We start from the raw sequence: 19,140 nt of genomic DNA, 5'->3' as shown, positions 1-19,140 counted from the left end.
CTCATAAATAAGTTACAGTGAAAACTGAAATGTGGGATTGTCTATGAAGCAGATGCCAGAGTATTTTTTAGCACTTCTAAAGTAGCACTTCAAAATACCATCTTTATTGTTTGCTTCTTGTGGAATGTAATCATTCTCTAAGTTATGATAATTGCTCTTTACTTTTTTAGGTAGTTGTTTACATACAGACCTGTAAAAATGGCAGATATATTGTATTATCTAACCAGGTGTGGAGTGGTAGATCAGTTCACTGCAACTGGCTTAAGTAGAACCCCAGGTTTTGTTGTAAAAAGGCTACAGAGCATGAAATCTTCCAGAATCAGAGTCACTAAATCTGCACATAGTGTACTTGCAAATATGAGCTGTTTGATTATGTCATGATTGATTTAATGTACATTTTTCTTTACATGATTCTGAATTGACTATTTTAGAATTGTTTTTAAAGTTTTTAAAATGTCTTTTCTTCCTTTTTTTAGAGTCAATTGTATATGCATCTGACTAACTACTCTGTCAATAAACATAATGAACACTTTGAGCGGGATGAAACAGAAGACAAAGGAAGCAAACGCTCCATAAAATGGTTTACTGAGTTTCTAGAAACAAATAATCTTGATGTCTCCAAATTCTGGAGTGATATTTCAGTAAGATAGACTAAAGCACTTTTCTTTATTTTGTGTATTTTTAGAAAATTATTTGCTTCTGCCATCTGCTTTACTGCAATTCAGAATGATTTTTGAAACTTTATTAATCCAAATTCTCAGCAATGGATGTCACAAAGGACATACTATTAACTATTATTATGTTTTTTAAAAGACTAAATTCATAGTCTAATTACAAATTTAATGTTAGCATTTTTCTGAAGATCAAAAGTCCTTTCAAACACTTATTCACATAAGCAATATGGTACTAATAATCATGCCATTTAAATTTTTGGAGACTTTCTTTTAGTGTATAAAGTGAATTTTATGTGTGAATATTTACAAAATTGTAGTCAGCATTGCATATATCTATGTACTTGATCAAGAACCATTGAAGTGGTTGTGTTACAGGTGTCTTCAGATGAGGAATAGGCTAAAGATTGTTAGAGCTTAAAGCTGTTTGTATGATTCTGAGAAAACTTAGCAAAAACTTTCCAAAAATTTTATACTGCAAAATGAAATGGATGAAGATTGGCTGTACTATACTTCATTACCGATTTGTTTTTATTATTTAACTTATTGCAAGTCTCAGTGTTTGTATGTACCATGGAAAGTATAATAATATAGTCTAGAACCGAATAAAGTTACACATGGTACTACATAGGAATATTTTGTTTATTATAGACTATTTCTTCGGAATTTTAAATTTTTTTCTTTCTAGTAGACACATAAATGAAATTTAAAATACTAAAGCATGGAACACTGTAGTTCAGTATATGCTGGTGTCCTCTCTCCTGATGGGTGTTTCTGAAACAAACCTCTGCAGGAGCTGGTGGTGAAGACGCTGATCGTGGCCGAGCCGCACGTTCTGCACGCGTACCGCATGTGCAGGCCAGGGCAGGCACCAGGAAGCGACAGTGTCTGCTTCGAAGTCCTGGGATTTGACATTCTGCTGGACAGAAAACTAAAACCATGGCTCCTAGAGGTAAACCTCTTTGTACAGAGGTAAAGTAAGTTTTTAGGGGTAAAGTTAACTAAGGCCCAGCTGAATCCATGTCTGTGTAAGAAAACTTGCAGAGAAAATCTGCGCACGGTTGTTGAGTACATAAATGGTGCTTTTCTGCAGCATCCATACAGGAGTTCAGTGATCACCTTGCAGTGATTTTTGATACTGAAAGAAAGGTAATTGTTTTCCTGGACTGATGTTGCATTTCAGATATTCTTGAAAGTTTTAATGGGAAATGTAATGTTAATGTAGTTGTTATTGTAGCTGGAGGACCTTGATTATAGCAAGTGGGTGCTATGTAGATTTCCTTCATGAGTATGGCTCTGGTGACTTCTGTGAATGTATGCTCTTAATTTTCTCATTTTTGGGGATATGTGTTTTTTTCCTCTCCTATGCTTTTTAAAAGCACTCCCATAAACAGAGAAAACTAACTTGATATACAGGAAATTCTGCAAACAATCAGTATGATAGGACTGGAAGAAACAATTTTTCTCTGATATGTTAGTGGTACAGTTAAATTAAGTGGTGCTCACACACATTTTCAACCAGGAGTGTTTGAGGACTGTCTGTTGTGTCTCTTATATTGCCCTGTTAGTAACATATAGATGGAGTTCTCTTGTCTTTTTTTCAGGTTGTCTTATTTCATTCTGTTAATGGGTTGGGAGGCTGTGCAACTTGGGGAATAAAGCAAAATGCATTCAAAATGTCTCTATTGACAGCAAGCCATGAATATGATTTGGCTACTGATGAACAAAATGTACACAATTAATTTACTGAATTATAACCTCATTTTCAGGCCATTAATACTGTCAGCAGTTGCTTTGTCGTGCTTATTTCTCTCAGGGGTTCATTATAATTTTAATTAGAAAAATAAAATTCCTCCACTGTTGCCATGCAGGCATAGCATATTTGGTGGCTTTGATGTTCTTGCCAAAAGCAACACATGACACAAACTTAGTCTGTACTACATCCACATCTTCTGTTTTTGTCCAGTGAAGCTTGCTGTCCCTTTGATTTAGCACTGCACTTCCAGATTATCATCTATAGGTTGCCTGTAGTTTGCCTATAACTGTGTGTAGTTATTTAAGTGCAGACTGAAGGGTCTGTGTAACATTTCATTCAGCCTTGTAGCAAATGCTGACAGGGATCCCATTCTGAAGGACACCTCTCTGTCTGCTCTGATGTTTCCATGGGGTATGGAGATTTTGGGGAGTTTGAATCACCACTCTGATTATCAGAGTAGAATCATACAATCCCAGACTCTTTCTTTATGAGGGAGTAAAGTAGTACAGTAGTAAATGCTCCTCTGGTATTTTGAGTTGAAGGAGAATACTTCAGGACTTGGAATTGTGTACTTGGTTATTATTTTTTTTAAATGGAAATGTCTAAGTATTTCCTTTTCTGCTTTTGGTAGTACAGGTATCCTTCAACTTATGTCAGACAGTTGCCCAAACAACTGAAATCTCAGACTTTGAAACTTACTCATTTTGTACACTTGTTTACTATTTTTTACCTTGCTTGTTCATGCTTATTTGCAGCATTTCCAACAGGGTATATAGATGGATGCACACTGTATGTATGTAGTGTAGTAAAGGTCAAATCTGCAGTGTATATACATAGACTATACACAATATGTATAGTCTGTGTATATATATATATATATATATATATGCACATATATAGATACTTCTTTTTTTCTAAAACACTTCTGGCTTCTTCCACAGATTTCCACTCTTATCTCCTTCCACCATTTCCCTCTTGCCAAAACCCCCTTAGGGGAGTGAATCATTCTTTCTAGCAGTGGTAACATCCTAATCACAAGGCCCTGAATGTTCCCAGTGTTATGGGAAAATTGCCAAAACAGGATTAGGATGATTAGTTTCATGTTTCCATCCCTCATGTAGGTTTTCTGTTATAAAGATACCTTAACAAACTATTAAAAGAAAGAAATTGTGCAACATATTATAATGACTCTGCTTTCCTGTCCTTTATTTATATTGCCTTGATGCACTGTAGCTCCCCTGCTCCTCGATGCTACTGAACTTCCGGAACCTTCTGCCGTAGTGAGTGTTGTGGGAAATGCATGATTGCCATCTTGTGGCACCTAAGGTTGCTGGCAAGCATCTGTGCAGCCTCCATCCTTTCTGAGTAGCAACGAGGACCTGGATCTCCCTTCAATTCCCAGGAAATCCAGTTCTACTTTTTAAACAGAATTTCCAAGTTAGTTTATTTTATGTAAAAAAAAAATCATAAAGTTAAAGTTCTTGGATGGACTCCAGCCTTGTTCACCCTCATTATATTCAGTTAGAAAAGTTCACAAAGTTGTGATCACTGGGGAAAAAGATAACATGCAGTTTAATAACTTCCTCATGTATAGGGTACCTAACTTCCTTTGTGATTTATGTGGGCAAGGCAAAAGAAGCCTTACATACACATTTGGAAATTTATTATTTAGTGTCACCAAGCTAGCAAACTCTGTTCAAAACATAGTTATCAATCCAAGTGAAATGAATGTGAGCATCTTAAACCAAGCAATTATTGCTAATTCGTATTAATGAAGTAGTTAAAGTTCACATACATGAACTTTCTGGCATCTGCTTGTTTCTCTTGTATTACGCTTGCCCTGTCTGTACCCCTGGAGGTCCAAAGGCCACCATGGGGTAGGAAAAGTCTCCTTCTCCAAAAAGAGATGGGTGGGTGGTTATACCAAATTTTCAGTGTCTTATGTTCTTCACCAGGAAGAACCACTGTTGAGGGTGAAGTTTTCTTCATCTTTGCTCGTAATTTCACTTAGGGTTATTTTTCTTTGTTTGTTGCCGCCATCCACTGTTCATTTTTTGGCCATTGCCAAAAAATTCCACATTGTCTCCAAGTTTCACCACAAGTCTTTTACATCTCCTGGAATCATGCCATGTGTTTTCTTCGTTGCCCCTAGTCCCAGTATTATCTATTTTACAAGGTTGCATTCCTGTAGTGAATACAGTTCGGGCACTGGCATCAGTGTCTGGATTTTCAAGGTCTCTGCAATCATCATCTGCTTGTACTTTTGGGGTACAAGCAGATGTTGTTGACAACAACCTGTTTTTGACAACAATCTTCAAGATATGCCTTGCTGATAAAATTACTGATGTTATATTAACACAACCTAGTTGTGCATGTCCTGGTTCTCGGGTCACTGAACTCTATAACCATCTCCCAGCTGAGGGATGCACAGACAATGGTTTGGTAACCAGTTATTATGAATACCTATTGTGGCATATCACTAGTACCTTATCAAGATTACAATGCCACAGTCTTACAGGTTAGTCAGCAATTGCATTTGTTGTCTTCTTTGTGATGTGGTACTAGATGAACAGGTCAGTCTAAAGAGGTTGGTCAGTTAGATATTTGGATGAAAGTCTTCCAAAAAAGAATATATATAAATCTTTTCACTATTTTGGATGAATTTTCAAGATTTTTCTTTCAACATCAGATCTCACTGCTCACTTTGCCAGTCTGTCTGCAAGAGCAGTGACAGGTCCCAAAGCCAAAAGGTAGCCATCAGTTATGAACATAAGTGATGGGGCAGCTGGAATTCAGCAACAGGACACTGGGTTGCACAGAACAGTTCTCTACAGTCCCACAGCTGTAGAGGCTCTAAGATGCTCTTAATATAAAGCACTAAAACAAAATAAACTGCTTTTGCCTTCTTCTTTGCACATGCAAACTGTATCCCACTTCTCATTCATGTGGGGCACAAGGTATTAGTTTTGACTTCTTAAGCTCTTTTTAATCTGTCCCTTCTGTAACCAGCACTGCTCATTCACTATCAAGATGAGATTCCTGCTTGTCATTAGCACCCATTACTCAAATATAAATTTTTATACCAGTGTGGAAAGAATTCCTAGAATAAACCATTATTTCTCCTCAAATCTTTCTGAAACTGAGGTTCCAGGGAGTCCAAAACTTGTCGGGGTTTTATAGGATGGCTGGTTGAAGCTCCTGGCTGTTAAGCATATGATTTAGTCTCACGATGAGATTCCCCATTGCATTTTCCCTGTTTCTCTATACTTATGGTACCATTTTTAATCTCTTATCTTGTACTTAGCTTATAAGCTTTTTGTTGCTGAGACTGTTAATGATCTTACATTTTCACACTATGTACTGGTTTAATAACTTAGATCTCTATGTGTTGCTGTCAAGTGTATCTGAAGAGTTATTTAAATACACTTAAGAAGACCTTGGATTAGAGCCTCTTTCTGTCCTTGTATAGGTGTTACTTTTTAGAGTAGTATTTAAAGTTTCTTTCAGACTGGGAACTAGGAAAGAGTTTAACTCTTTCTGTGCTGGACCACTGTAGCATGGCACATCATCTGCTATAATGTGTTTAACAGCAGCCAAGAGTGGATTAGACTGGATTCACAGTGGCAGGACTTGAATGGTGTCCACTGTAAATGTCTGGGTAGCCCGGTGACTGAAAGGGTACATTTCCCAGCTCCCAGTATCTGTGACACTCAGTCGTCTATTTAAAAAAATATACAAATGGAAAAGAACTTCTCAACATGTATTCTCTTAATCTCTGCTGTATTTGAAAGAGCCATTTCTATAAAGTCTGTTACAATAGGTGTGTTCCCAGTGAACCTCAACATTCCTGAGTCTTCTGTGTCTCATTTTTTTTTCAGATTAATCGTGCCCCAAGCTTTGGAACGGATCAAAAAATAGACTATGATGTAAAAAAAGGTGTTCTGCTAAATGCATTAAAGCTTCTCAACATACGGTACCTTGTCCTCTTTTCTTCAGTCCGACTCTATTTCTGTTGCTTTGATTTTTTTTTTAAATTGGAATTGGACTCAGAGAAAATGAAAAACCTTTTTTCCACCTTTATATTTTCAAAATGTAAATGTTTCCCTTGCTGTCAGTTTTGCTATGGAAATTATTCTAAATTTAGTTTTTCTTCATGCATATGTGCTTGCAAAAAATGAATGGTAATAGTAATTTTTGTAATTCTTTTAAAAACTTTTTCAAAGTTGGCATATGTGTGCAGTTGTGGGGAATGTGACCATAAAGGAAATTGGCTTGAGTGATAGTGTCACATTCAGTCAAAATCCATACCCCTCTTGAGGAAAACTTTGTGGCTGAGATACGTTGAAAAAAATCTACACCTCAGGAAAATAGATACAATCATGTTTGTACATTATATTATAGCACAGAGTCAATACAGTGTCCCTTGAAGTCTGAAAATATTATAGCCATGAAAGTTAATATTAAAAAAAACTTAATGAATGTTTTAATTGTATTTCTATATGATAAACACATGACTGGAAAATATAGATTATGTACTTGATATGAAAGTGCATCTCATTTTGGCTCCATTGAACTGACATTTCTTAATATCATCTGTGTTTCAGGACAAGTGATAAAAGGAGAAATTTAGCCCAACAGAAGGCTGAGGCCCAAAAAAGACTGTATGGCCAAGGGCCAGTGAAAAAACTGTTGCCAGGTTCCTCAGAATGGGAGAAGCAGCGCCACACACTGGAAAGGAGAAAACAAGAACTGGTAGGAAGGGAAAAAAAGTGCTATTTCTTGCTCATGGTTTATACTCTCTTTTGTTTTAATTGTCTTACTTTCTTGATTTGTAGAAGGAAAGACTTGCACAAGTACGTAAACAGATTTCCAAAGAGGAGCATGAAAATAGACACATGGGGAACTACAGGTGAATGTTTTTGACTGTATTAGTAGGAAGTATGCAGTGTATTCTTTAGGAATAGTGGAAGCAAGTATTTGTGGTAGATGATAATTTTCTGCCAAGAATGTGTAGGCATTTATAGAAAATATATACATCAGGTGTTTTTTTTCAGGCTTTTTTTTCTTGATTCCAATTTTTTTCATGCACTTAGGAATTTATATGATATCAGTCGCCCTATTGTTTGTGCAAGACATTTGCTTGAAAGACATGATTGTTCACATTCAGTGTACCAAGAATCATGATTGTTGTTATAGACCTGTTCTCTAATCACATATGATCATTCTTATCTTGGTGGCGGGGGATGCAGTATGATTATTCCCCTGTAAAAATATCATATTTCAATTGTATCTCTGAAGCTTGCCAAAATTTCATAAACTGTATGGGTTCTTCAAGCATTTTGAATAGAGTGACATTTGATTTTGGATCTTGAAATGAAATGTAAGTACCTTCAGATTCCTTGGTAAAATATGTTCAAAAGAGAGCTTTATATTGTCAGTTACAACAGGCTTTGACCAGAAAACAAAAATTTTGTTTTGTGATGTTTTTATTATTATTTCTTGATATTTGCTTCATTGAGAAGTGAAAGCATGGCCTAGGAATATTGGGTGAAAGGGAGCAGAGCATGGCCAGCAAGAGATGATGGGAATATTTGCTCACTCTTTATAACATCATCCAGCGTGTGAGAGGTCTGAGTTCACATGTTTTATTGTGAACTAGTCAGATTGCCTTTATTGCTGTTCTTCATTGCTGCCTTTTTTTGAGCAGATGTTCCATAATTCCCAGTAAAATTCTCATTTAAACAGATAGATGTGAAATTCACTTTTTTGGTGACTTAACATTTTGCTTACAAAGAGTCTTTCTTTGTAACTTTTGATTGCATCTTTTCTTGATGTGTGGAGCTCAACTAGTAAGTAAAAAAACCCGTCTAGATGTACAATGAAGTGATAAAGTGGTTGTTTTCATGCTACTAAAAGAAAGAGAAGCACTATGATGCTTTAACACATTTTTCTTTTTGCTAACTTAAACATCTAGCTTATTAACTGATCACATTTTAAGTTGCTTATTCAATTCTTGACTGAAAATCAGACACATGTTCTCTTTATTTAGCTTTTGGGTTAATGTAAATCAGTAAAAACACAGAAGGTTTCTTTCCTCAGGAAAATATAAAGTGTCACTTCATGAGGAATGTGCACTTGTAAAAAGGCAGAGCAGCTTTGTGTTTTCTTATTACCATGTCTTTGAGAAGGGGCTGAAGGATCAGTAGAACACGAGAAGCAAAGTAATTTTGGCTAGAGAAGAAGAGGAATTTATTTTATCTGAGTGTTATGCAGTATTTTCTCCATGTGCTGTTCCTCCTTGGAGCAGGACTAGCATGTGTCAGACATCGGCATAGAATCATGGAGGTTTTGGATGCTAGTATTGCTGAATGGATTAATATTGCACTCTGAATAAAAATCCAGAGAAACCTCAGTCAAACTCAGGAGGTTTGGATTTAATCTGTGGATATCAGCTCAGCAACTGGCTTAGTCCATGTCTGTCTGCAAGCACAGCAGGCTCCAGTGGGAGTGTAGGAGCAGCTGAATTAGAAGCCACATTTTCGAGCTCTTGTGAAATCATGAGGAACTGGAAAGGATGTACATGGCTTTGAAATGGCTGCAGTCTGTTTCTCAATACATTAAGAATATTACCCTTTCTTTAAAGCATTCTTCTATGGCACGTTTTCTGCAGTAGAATGAACACCATTGAGAGGTGTTGACTGAAACAAAGTTAGAACCTAAATCTCCTTTACGTGTTTAATGCAAACTGGAAGCATCTTCATTTTGTTCTACAACTGCCCTGAGACTAATGATATCAATCATCCTTTTTTTCATTGCAACAAAATCCTCATGATAGATACCTTTTCAAGGAGAAAACATCTGAAAAGAAGAATGAGAAAAAAAAGAAAGTTGTACAAAGATAGGAAACAACTCACAAATCCATAAAACTCACATAATGCCACGCACTGTATAAATGGTGTCCATGCCTTGCACAGTGCAGGCAAAATTAACTTATGGATTACTCCTTACAAAACATTAAAAGTTAGTCTTCCATCTTAGCCATATTTCTGGCTGTGTTTCAGGTTTTCATGACAGATGGATTGAAGTGGTTTTCTTCGAAGCCCATTGTTGCTTGATGAACATGAATAAATCACCAAGTCCTGCTTCTGATACTTTCATAATCTCCTTATCTGTGATTTTAGAGAATAATGGCATAGCTACTATAATGGAAAATCAGTCACCATATATATTCATGTACCATTTTTTTTTTCTTTCTTATAGCACCTAATTCTTCCTGTTAATTTTTTGGAGGATTTAGCATTCAAGTGCAGTACATACTCAATCTCTAATTCATATCCTGCCCATGGGATCAAAGCTGTTGTTCAGATTTTCACTGTTTTGTGTCCTTTGATTGCTAATACAAATTGCTTTGTGTCCTTTTATTGCTAATACAAATTATCTTGTGGCTCTGAATTTGACATACAATATTTTGTTACTATTTCATGTATCATTCATACCTGTATGCATCACTCACAGCCACTGAAATTTCTGAGCACTGCAAAACTGGGTTCTGGTGTACTTCTGGAATATCCCACATGGTATTTCTTTTGAGTGGCTAATTGGTGGTTCAAACATGAATGTGTTCACTGAATTAAAAGTAGTTTTAGAGAGCAATGTTCAGAGTTTATGTTTTATGATTTGATATTATATAATTATTATAGATGGGATGCTTGTATGTTAAAAAATAGACTGTGTATTAGTGACATTACTTTTATGTGATGAATACCTCAGCTTCTATATTAAACTCTTCTTTTTCTCTTTTTTCAGGCGAATTTACCCTCCTGATGATAAGACATTACTTGAAAAGTATGAGAGTTTGTTAGCCACAGCTTTCCAGACATTTCTTGCTGGGAGAGCAGCTTCACTTCAGCGGGAAATGAACAACCCCTTGAAAAGAATGAAGGTACTGGAGTACACCAAGTACTGGCTTTAGGAGTTACTTATTTTTGCATTCATGACTTCATGGATAAGTTTCACTGGAATCATGTATGAGGGCTAATAAACAGCATTTAAAAATGTTCCATGATTCTTTGTGCAGCTTGTGGGCCAGATCCTTGAATCTGGATGAACTGCAGTGGACCCAGGGTGGAGACAGGCTAGATGGCTTTAAGCTACTTTACCATGTCCCTGACCCTCAGCCTTACCCCTGGCCAAACCAAAGGTTGGCAGAAACTGCTTTTGAGCTGCTAATTGCCTCCTTCTTCCTCCAGTAATGTTCCCAGCCTATTCATCCACCTGTATGGACTGGAACAAGACATATCCTAAAACTAGCTCCAGTAGTTTAAGGATTTAAGGCATCCAAAAAATTTACCTGATTTGCCTACTTATTTAGTCAGAGACAGTAGGAAAACAGCTATATTTATAACTAGCTAACATGATCTAATTTGAAATCTGAGAAATAATTTTGCATCTTTGTAGTTGGCATCATCCAGCAGTTTTACAGGAATCTTTGTTCAATCCTTTCTTCAGACTTTTATTTTTAATAACTGTTAAGACTTGATTTTAACCCTCAATTTCATGTTGCTTGCAAGGAGAGATGCATGCATGAGAAGAAATATTTCTATTTGCTCCTGTGGAGGAGTTCATAGGCCTGTTTCAGGAATTAGTAATCAGAGTAATTACAAATTTCTACCACTTTCTGCTTGAAATTTTGAAGGACAGGGTATGTCCTGCTTTGAATTAATAGTAATGAAATTCTCATTTCTAGGAGGAGGACATTTTGGATCTTCTGGAGCAGTGTGAAATAGATGATGAAAAGCTAATGGGAAAATGCACTAGGCAGCGAGGACCTAAGGTATTTGACTTTTAGATACCAATTTTTTATTTCACAATATAGACAGGTTTTCTGAGAATTTTAAGTGGGGAATTTAGTTGGCTGATCCTGCTGGAAGTTTTCTTCCTCAGACTGCCATTAACCTTTTAAATTTTTTTTTAAAGCATAATAGAGGTATCACTACCATTTGTCCAACTAAATCCCATTGCATTTTTAAGGGGATATGTGATCCTTCTTTCCCTCCCTAAACCATTTGAAGGAATTGCCATGCATGGCAACAACTGTTGCACAAGAGATTAATTTCAGTGTGTGAAAGGATTTTTATATCAATAGTGGATCTCAAAAGAATGCTTTCATCTCTAATTGATTAGTGCCAAAATTAGGAGTTTTGAGATCATGGGATAAAAGGCACTATGGAAAGTCAAAGAATTAATTATAATTTTGATATATCTGTAGCTTACTTCCTTGCTAAGAGGGTTGTACAGTATATCTTGGAACCCATTTTGTATCCAAAATCTGCTTTTAATGTGTATGTATGTTATTTTTAACTTAATGCTTTCTGCCTGTGTGCATAGTTCATGTGAGTCTTTGCCTTAAATAAACTGCATATCTCTAAGCCAGTAAAGATAAATAGTTTTGGCTTGGCTAGAATAAGCATGTTTTTTATATCCTGTAAACATTTTAGGTCAAGTCTGCTAAGAAGAGCCTACATCTTTGTTCTGAGCTTTGATGGATTTGTTTATGGATGCATGTAAATTTTTTACAGCGTTTTATGTCTCTGATGACATGGTGTACAAATCTGTGGATATCTGTACAAAATGAATGCTGACAATTGTTCTGAGCTTGAAGAGGTACTTTAAATACGTGCAAGAATCCAAAGAGCTACATCTTATTACAGGCATGCATTCTGGAAAGAGGATCTACATGTCCAATCTGGTATTAAGATAGATTTGCAGGGACCTCATTAAAATATGGGGATTTTGTGAGCTCGTGCTTTAACAGCAGTGGATTCATTTAAACACGAGAAAAAAAAACCCAGTCCACCCAGTACACTCAGTCCATGTTTTTACAGAGATTCTTTTCCTTGAATTTAGTTTTTTCAGTTCTTTAACATGGGGTCAGTTATTCAAGTTTAACATCTCAGTCACATTTTTCCCTTTTTTCAGGAGCCTGTCTTTTCACAGCAGCCCTTGGAGAGCATCTATCTGGTTGCCTGTATGCACACTGACTCTTCTGTTCTACCTCTACACTCCTTGCTCACAAGGCATTCCCAGGCTCAAGGCTGTAACATTTAATTAAACATTAATAGGGCACTAAGCCCAAATTGAGAAACCTCTCTCAATTAGTTTTAAGATGAATTTTGATTAATTTATGAGTAGGACTATATGCCATGGTCTTATTTTATCGCGGGCAAATGGATTGTGTAGCTTACAGCTGCCTTACTGGTACAATATTGTTTGCACTTAGAGGAGAAAGGAAAAATTGCTTATGACCAAAATTTCCTTTTTTCCCCTACTAAAATTGGTGAAATCAAAACAGAAAGCAATGAAACTAGCTATCCAGGGAGACTTTCTTTTCCTTGCACTGTGCACACTTCATGCTATGCAGGATTCTTATTCCTGCATCTTTTTTACGGTCCTGATACGTTTCTCAATCATTTAAACCTTGCCTACAGTGAAGCCATGTAGCCAGAGATTTTCCTGGCTTCACAATGTCCTGTGTACTCCCTTTGAAAAGCAGATGTCCATGCAGATGGTCCTGGTATCTTTTTCCAAAAGAGCATCACATCTTCCCTGTAAGGATTAAGGTGCATGTGGCCAATCATATACATTTAATTGGCCACCTCTTTGTAAAATTGCTGCTATGAGATATGTAATGTCTAAATATGTATCTGTACAGAAATTTGGTGAAAGAGAGAGGCAGTAGAAAGTACAATTGCCTGTCAGTCTGTGAGGTAAGAAAATAATCCAGCTGTAAACCTCATCTTGTAACTATAAAATCCTACAAATAAAGAACTATTTGCATATGCAGGATCTAATTAAAAAAAAAAAACAAACCCAACAAAACAACCACAGACCAGTACTTTTCATGTCGAGTAACCCAGCATGAAGGGTTCTTTGAGAAGGTCATGGGGTCTGTCCCCTGTTAAGTTCAGTGGCTGCCCTGCTGACAGAAGGTACTCTTAGGTCAGATGCCTTGCCTTGGGTTGCACTCTTCCTTGAAAAAACCCAACAGTCAGGACTCAGCAAACTAACAAAACAACTGGAATAGTTAAGGACAGAAAGGTGTCCTCCTCCTCATGCTCCTCCATACATAGAAACAGATATAAATGTCTACGTGTCCACATACATATCTATACATAGGAGAGGTTGAGGGCTGTGAACATATAAATAAATACAACTCTGCATGTAACAATTATTTCATATTTGCTAGGAATTTCAGCCTTATTTTTATTTGAACGTGTTTAGGAACTCAGTGTAGAAAAAAAGAAATCAAGAATTTCACAGAATGAAGGCATTTTTTTTACTGCACTTAAAATATCACTGAGTTTTGCATGGATGGAGAAGTGCATTCTGGAAATGTCCAGTTTATTTATAGCCTCTAGAGGGCTCCTGACACCTACACACTGTCAGGGTTACCCATGCATGCTGGACAATGGACTGAGAAACTAAAGTAACAGATATTGTAGAGGAAATGAGACATTAATTTTAATTTTAATTATTTTGGTATAAATCAGATGAGTTTAATCAATCAGAAAAATTGGGTTAACATAAGGGTAAAATCAGGGTGATTAGATGTGCTAGACTTTAAGAGATCAGTTTATACCCAGATTCAGCTATTATTTGTCAGTATCGCTTTTTGCAATTTCTTTGATCTTTCTTTTAATTCCTCTTTGTTAATTGATATTGTTTACTGTAGAATGTGTGAGGAACATGTGTATGGTAAGTGGAATAAGATCTATCTTAAAGCCCCTGTGAGGTGTGATTGAAAATGTTTGTTATACCTTGTATAACTTCTCAGGAATGTCTGATCAATGTGTCTCCATCATACACAGCATTTCATGATAAGAAGAGCTATTTTTAATAAAGTGCTATGTGTTGAGGCACATTACTTTTATCCCTTTGGCAGACAGATACATATCAACATATTCTTTGTGTAACAACTGTTGTCAGGGCTCTCCTCAATGCAATATTCTTTTCTAACTTCTCCTTATCTGGTCTAACAGCTTGGGATGGCATAAACATCCTATGAGTTAGTGGCAGAAATCCCTTCTCTTCCTTGTCTGGAACAGAAGTTTAGGTAGCATCCATTTAGTTATCAAGTGTATCTCACAGCAACAGGAGGTTTTGGGCCTTTTTCCTGTTACCCTCATAATAAATCTATGTGCATTGCATTATGCTAAGACGTTAGGAAAATTTAAATTCTTCCTGAGAGCTCTTTTTCACTTTGACTCATAGTAGGTCCAGAAATTATGATTTTATTTTTTAAAAAATCTGGGCTTTAATTGCAACCCATTAGGTAGATGAGGCCATCAGCACAGCTTCTTATGGCTGAGAGTGACTGGAAAGAAAGTGTGTAGGAAAAAAGGGTGATCAGAAAAGCCTATTTAGGAGAACAGATGTAATGAAAGATACTGCATTTTTTGTGTCTGACTCATGGTAGATGGAAGACAAAAAAATTTCAATCATAGTTGCTATTCTTGGATCAGTTTCTCTGTCTCCATCTTTTTGGGTTTTGTCTTGCACTATCCTTGGTTATAGCACTGGATTAATTAGCTAATGACACTGAATCCCTTGTGCATATGAGGCACCAAGAACTCCCAGCAGAGCTTGCTATGTATTCTTTGGTTTCTGCTCTCTGCAGGATCTGGATTAATCACTTTCTTTGTAGCAGTAAAACAAAGTTCCTGATGTATTTTTCTACTTCATGTTGATCATTGTTACGCTGTAGCTTCAGTTACTGCAAATATGAGTGAGGAAATGGAACTGATTGTAAATGGTATTCTGTATCAATTGATTTATGATTTCAAACCATAATTCAATATGTTTGGTAGTGCAATTCATACTTTAAATAATTCCCTTCCGCCCTTACTATATTATGCTGCTCTTCGTGTGACAAAGATTGGAATCACACTGGAATGAATTTAATGAAATATTTAAGAAATTATTCTAAAATTTAGGACAAACTTCCAATCTAATTTGAGAGGGCTTAGAGCTGTGCAAATAACTGCCTGAACCTGCCTGAATGAGGGATCTAGTGTGATAGCTGGCTGGTTCTTTGGGATTCAATTTCTCGGGTGTTTTTTCTGTTTTCTTTTTTAGCCCTTGTGTTCAATGCCAGAGAGTGCACATTCTCTAAGGAAACCTAGGAACCACAGCAGTGACAGTAGCTATGACAGTGGTAGCAGTGTGTCAGAATCGGGAGAAGAAACTGAAAAGGAAGATCACAATGAAAAAAAAGAGAAAAAAGTTTCATATGATCTTGAAGAAAATAAATACAAATCTTTGGAACGATCAGGTAAGTTAAACGATCACTTTTCCAAGGACATCTGGTATTGATGATGAATTCTATTAAATTCTTCAGTCTTTTAAAATGTGTCAACTTTGTATCTCAGGGTTAAGCACTGGTTTGCTTGTTTCAGTTGTTTTAAAATCTTTTCTAAATTAATAAATATAACATGTTATTTTTTGTTTTAGTGGTGTATTGTCTCAAAAAATTTTATAATGTAGTTGCATATGTGTAATGCTGCTTCTAAAATTTTAGTTTTCATCGCAGCATTTATTGAGCTGAAAACTGAATTAAAAATGGTGTAACTATGCCACAACAAATGAGAGATACTGGATCTGCAAATATGGGATCGATTGAGCAAATTTTCTCTCCTGTTTCCATATACTTATAGTAAGGAAACCACACGCAGAAGTCACATACATTTTGACCTAAAGAGCACATGACCTCTCTCATAAATCTCATGCATCTTATAATGGATTGGAGTCTGCCTAATTAAAGCTGAATATGAGGAAGAAATAAATGTTCCTATAAGTATGTAAATTCTGTATTATTGGGATCTGACACAACTAACTTCTACATATATAGTTGTTAGTCAACACACATTGTAGCACATCTGTGCACACATTGACCATATGTCTTTAGTTAGAAAGACTGAAAAATATATGTTAAGAAAATAAGTAATAACACCATTCATTTGATCTGTCTGCAGGTAGAATGAACTGCAAACCTTCAAATAAAAATGCAAAGTCTCCATCGTATTCATCCCCCACGTCATCCGCAGGTCCCATTCGGCGCTCTGTGAGCTGCCCTCGCTCCATTTCAGTCCTCACCATGCAGTCGCAGGGAGCCGAGCAGCGCCCCCTCTCAGCCAAGCCATCGCTCCACACGCAGCGAACAGCCTCAGCCAACAGGTCCCACTCCTTAAGTCGCAGCCCATCTTCAGCCAGGTTCTCTCAGACAGCCGCCGTGGGAGCTATGAACTCTTCAGGGGTGAGTTAACACAGCAGTTGCATTCAAAATGTGTTCCATTTTCCTCCAAAACTCAATAAATACATTAGTAATTTTTGCAACATCAGAAAACTTGAGGTACTGTAGTCAAGATTATTTTGACAGACACTCGAGCATACAAGATCTTTAGACCTGTATGTGCTATGGGATGAGTGTCAGCTGTGATGTCTCAGTGCTCATGATGCAATAATACAGATGTTATGTTTTGTGGAAACAGGAATCTTAAGAGAATGGGAAACCTTCACTCCTAAAGAGGCTTTTGAAGATAGGATCATTACCTCTCAAAAATTTTCTGTGATGTGTTTGGGGGCTGCTGGTTCTGATATGAGGCTGTACCTACCTTCCAAATCTTTACAGTAACAAAAACATATCCAGATTTCAAACCCAATGTATAGTCCAAGGGTAACTACATTGTGCCAGAATAAAACATGAGTAAGTCTTTGTATGGCTGTCCATTGTAGAAGAAGGTGAGATTCATTTTCAACCTACTGGACCTCTTTTGCATATGCTATACCACTGCAGTAGAGCTCTATGTCCAAAGTGAACAACTGAAAATTTATACAGTGCTTGTGGTTTTGGGATTTGCCACTGCAGAACTGACTCAGAAGCCATTCTCTTTTGTTAAAAAAGAAGTATCTTTCATTTGAATTCTCTCCTTGAGACAGACAAGCAACTGCCCAAATAATTCATAGATCAGATTAAACACTTTTGATTGTTTAGAATTTGTGTGAGTAGATGTACTTTCACAATGTACTTCTGGATCATGTACATTTTTTCATTTTGTTAGCAGATTGTCATCCTCTTTGGTGTCTCCTTCACAGCCCAGGCATTTCTTCCTTTGTGTTGGCATGATGGAGCCCATATTCACTTATCCCTAGACAGTGTTTGCAGGGATCAATCCCCAGCTTCACTCAGGATTGCACTGCCTGCCAGAGCATTTCCATTCGTGCTTTGATGCCTGACCTATATATTTCATCACCCAAATAATTTGTGCGGAGATGGGGCAAAACACATTGGCACTTTTAACCCATATTTGCTGCCTCTCTGTATTGTGGTGAGCTTTGATTGTGAGAAATCCTTTTGTAATGCTAATTAACTTGCTTCATAGTATTTACTATCTCTAATCATCATTTTTATCCGGTAGAACGCTCATTGTCTGTTTTGCCTGTGAGGCTTTGTCTAAATGATGAAAAAGGACTCTTTTAAAATTGTGTGCTGACATCTTGTGAAATACTCCTTAACATGGTTTTCCATCTTTAAAGTCAGCTAGTAGAATTGGAAAGACATTAAGATTGTGTCTTCACAACAACGTGTTAAAGGTATTTTTTATCGTATTAGCTATCTCAAGTTTAAAAAATGCACTTTTATCGTCACAATGTACTCTGAGAGTTTAATGAGACAGTGCTAATATGGATTTTTCTATTCACATTAACTTTATATCAAATACAAATTACTGAAAGATTAAAAGCAGTCTCTTACCATCTGATGTTAAAAATGGGCTACTCACTTAAATTAACATTAGTAAGAAAGCATACTCTCTTTTTCATTGAGAAAGCTCCACCACAGAAATGATCTTGATATGCAGAACAATTACTTTGGGTGATAGAGCTTAGGTCATGCTTCCTAAAAATGATGTGAATAAAATTACTTACAGAATGGATAAGAACTACTTATAATTTAGCACTGTATTCTGAATGGAACTCTGTTCATAATTATTTTTGCAACTAAGAATAATATCATATATATTACTGTTAGATAACATTAAAATTGATAAACTGTGACTTACTAAGAAGAAATTCTTTGTGCATGATAAAATGTTGGTTTATCTATCCTCTGGGCAAGAAAAGAGCAGTACACTGCCATTTTTGGAGTCTGCTGAGATCCAAATGTTCTAAAAGTAGGGAAACAAAATTTAAAATAAATCATTTACAGTTGGGAATTACAGACATATTCTTATAAGAGTTATAAACAAAAATGGATTTGAAAATATTTGCTATCTTATTATTTCAGCCACATTACCATGTATCAAATACCAAAGTATTTTTTGTTTGAAAATATTTATCACTCACTTAAAATATCTGTAAGTATTGTAGTTGTTACAGGATACAAAGATTAGAAGTGCCTAAAATTTTTGAATTTCGCTCTTGAAAAACATTAATTTTAAACTGACTTTGTCTTGCAAATGTGAAAATGCAGAAGTATGTGGAAGTAAAGAAAGAGGATCAGAAACACTTCTAACCAGTGTGTCATGGTTTAGAGAAGACCCCCAAATCCTCCAGAGATGTTCTCTGCAGACACTGCAGGGGTTCAGATCAGTGTTGGTGTAAAAAGCACCAATACTTTAAACACTCTGGACAGCTGAAGGCACTGTCCCACCCCTTACT

At 36.4% G+C, this 19,140-nt stretch overlaps 1 protein-coding gene across 2 annotated transcripts in view; it reads left to right on the top strand.

Annotated features, from left to right (window-relative positions):
• The window catches only part of TTLL7 (tubulin tyrosine ligase like 7), a 66,018-nt gene that overhangs the window by 34,187 nt on the left and 12,691 nt on the right, over nt 1-19,140 (top strand). For both annotated transcript variants that reach the window (XM_063407373.1, XM_063407372.1), the window contains exons 8-16: nt 477-641; nt 1,465-1,623; nt 6,306-6,400; nt 7,032-7,179; nt 7,263-7,336; nt 10,234-10,369; nt 11,174-11,260; nt 15,562-15,757; nt 16,458-16,738. In XM_063407373.1, coding sequence (XP_063263443.1) covers nt 477-641; nt 1,465-1,623; nt 6,306-6,400; nt 7,032-7,179; nt 7,263-7,336; nt 10,234-10,369; nt 11,174-11,260; nt 15,562-15,757; nt 16,458-16,738 — 1,341 coding nt within the window. The remainder of the gene's footprint in view (nt 1-476; nt 642-1,464; nt 1,624-6,305; nt 6,401-7,031; nt 7,180-7,262; nt 7,337-10,233; nt 10,370-11,173; nt 11,261-15,561; nt 15,758-16,457; nt 16,739-19,140) is intronic.

This window comes from Prinia subflava, chromosome 10 (assembly GCF_021018805.1).
Source record: "Prinia subflava isolate CZ2003 ecotype Zambia chromosome 10, Cam_Psub_1.2, whole genome shotgun sequence".
NCBI lineage: Eukaryota > Metazoa > Chordata > Aves > Passeriformes > Cisticolidae > Prinia > Prinia subflava.
The sequence above is the reverse complement of the archived record's forward strand: the minus strand, read 5'-3'. Positions and strand labels throughout refer to the sequence as shown.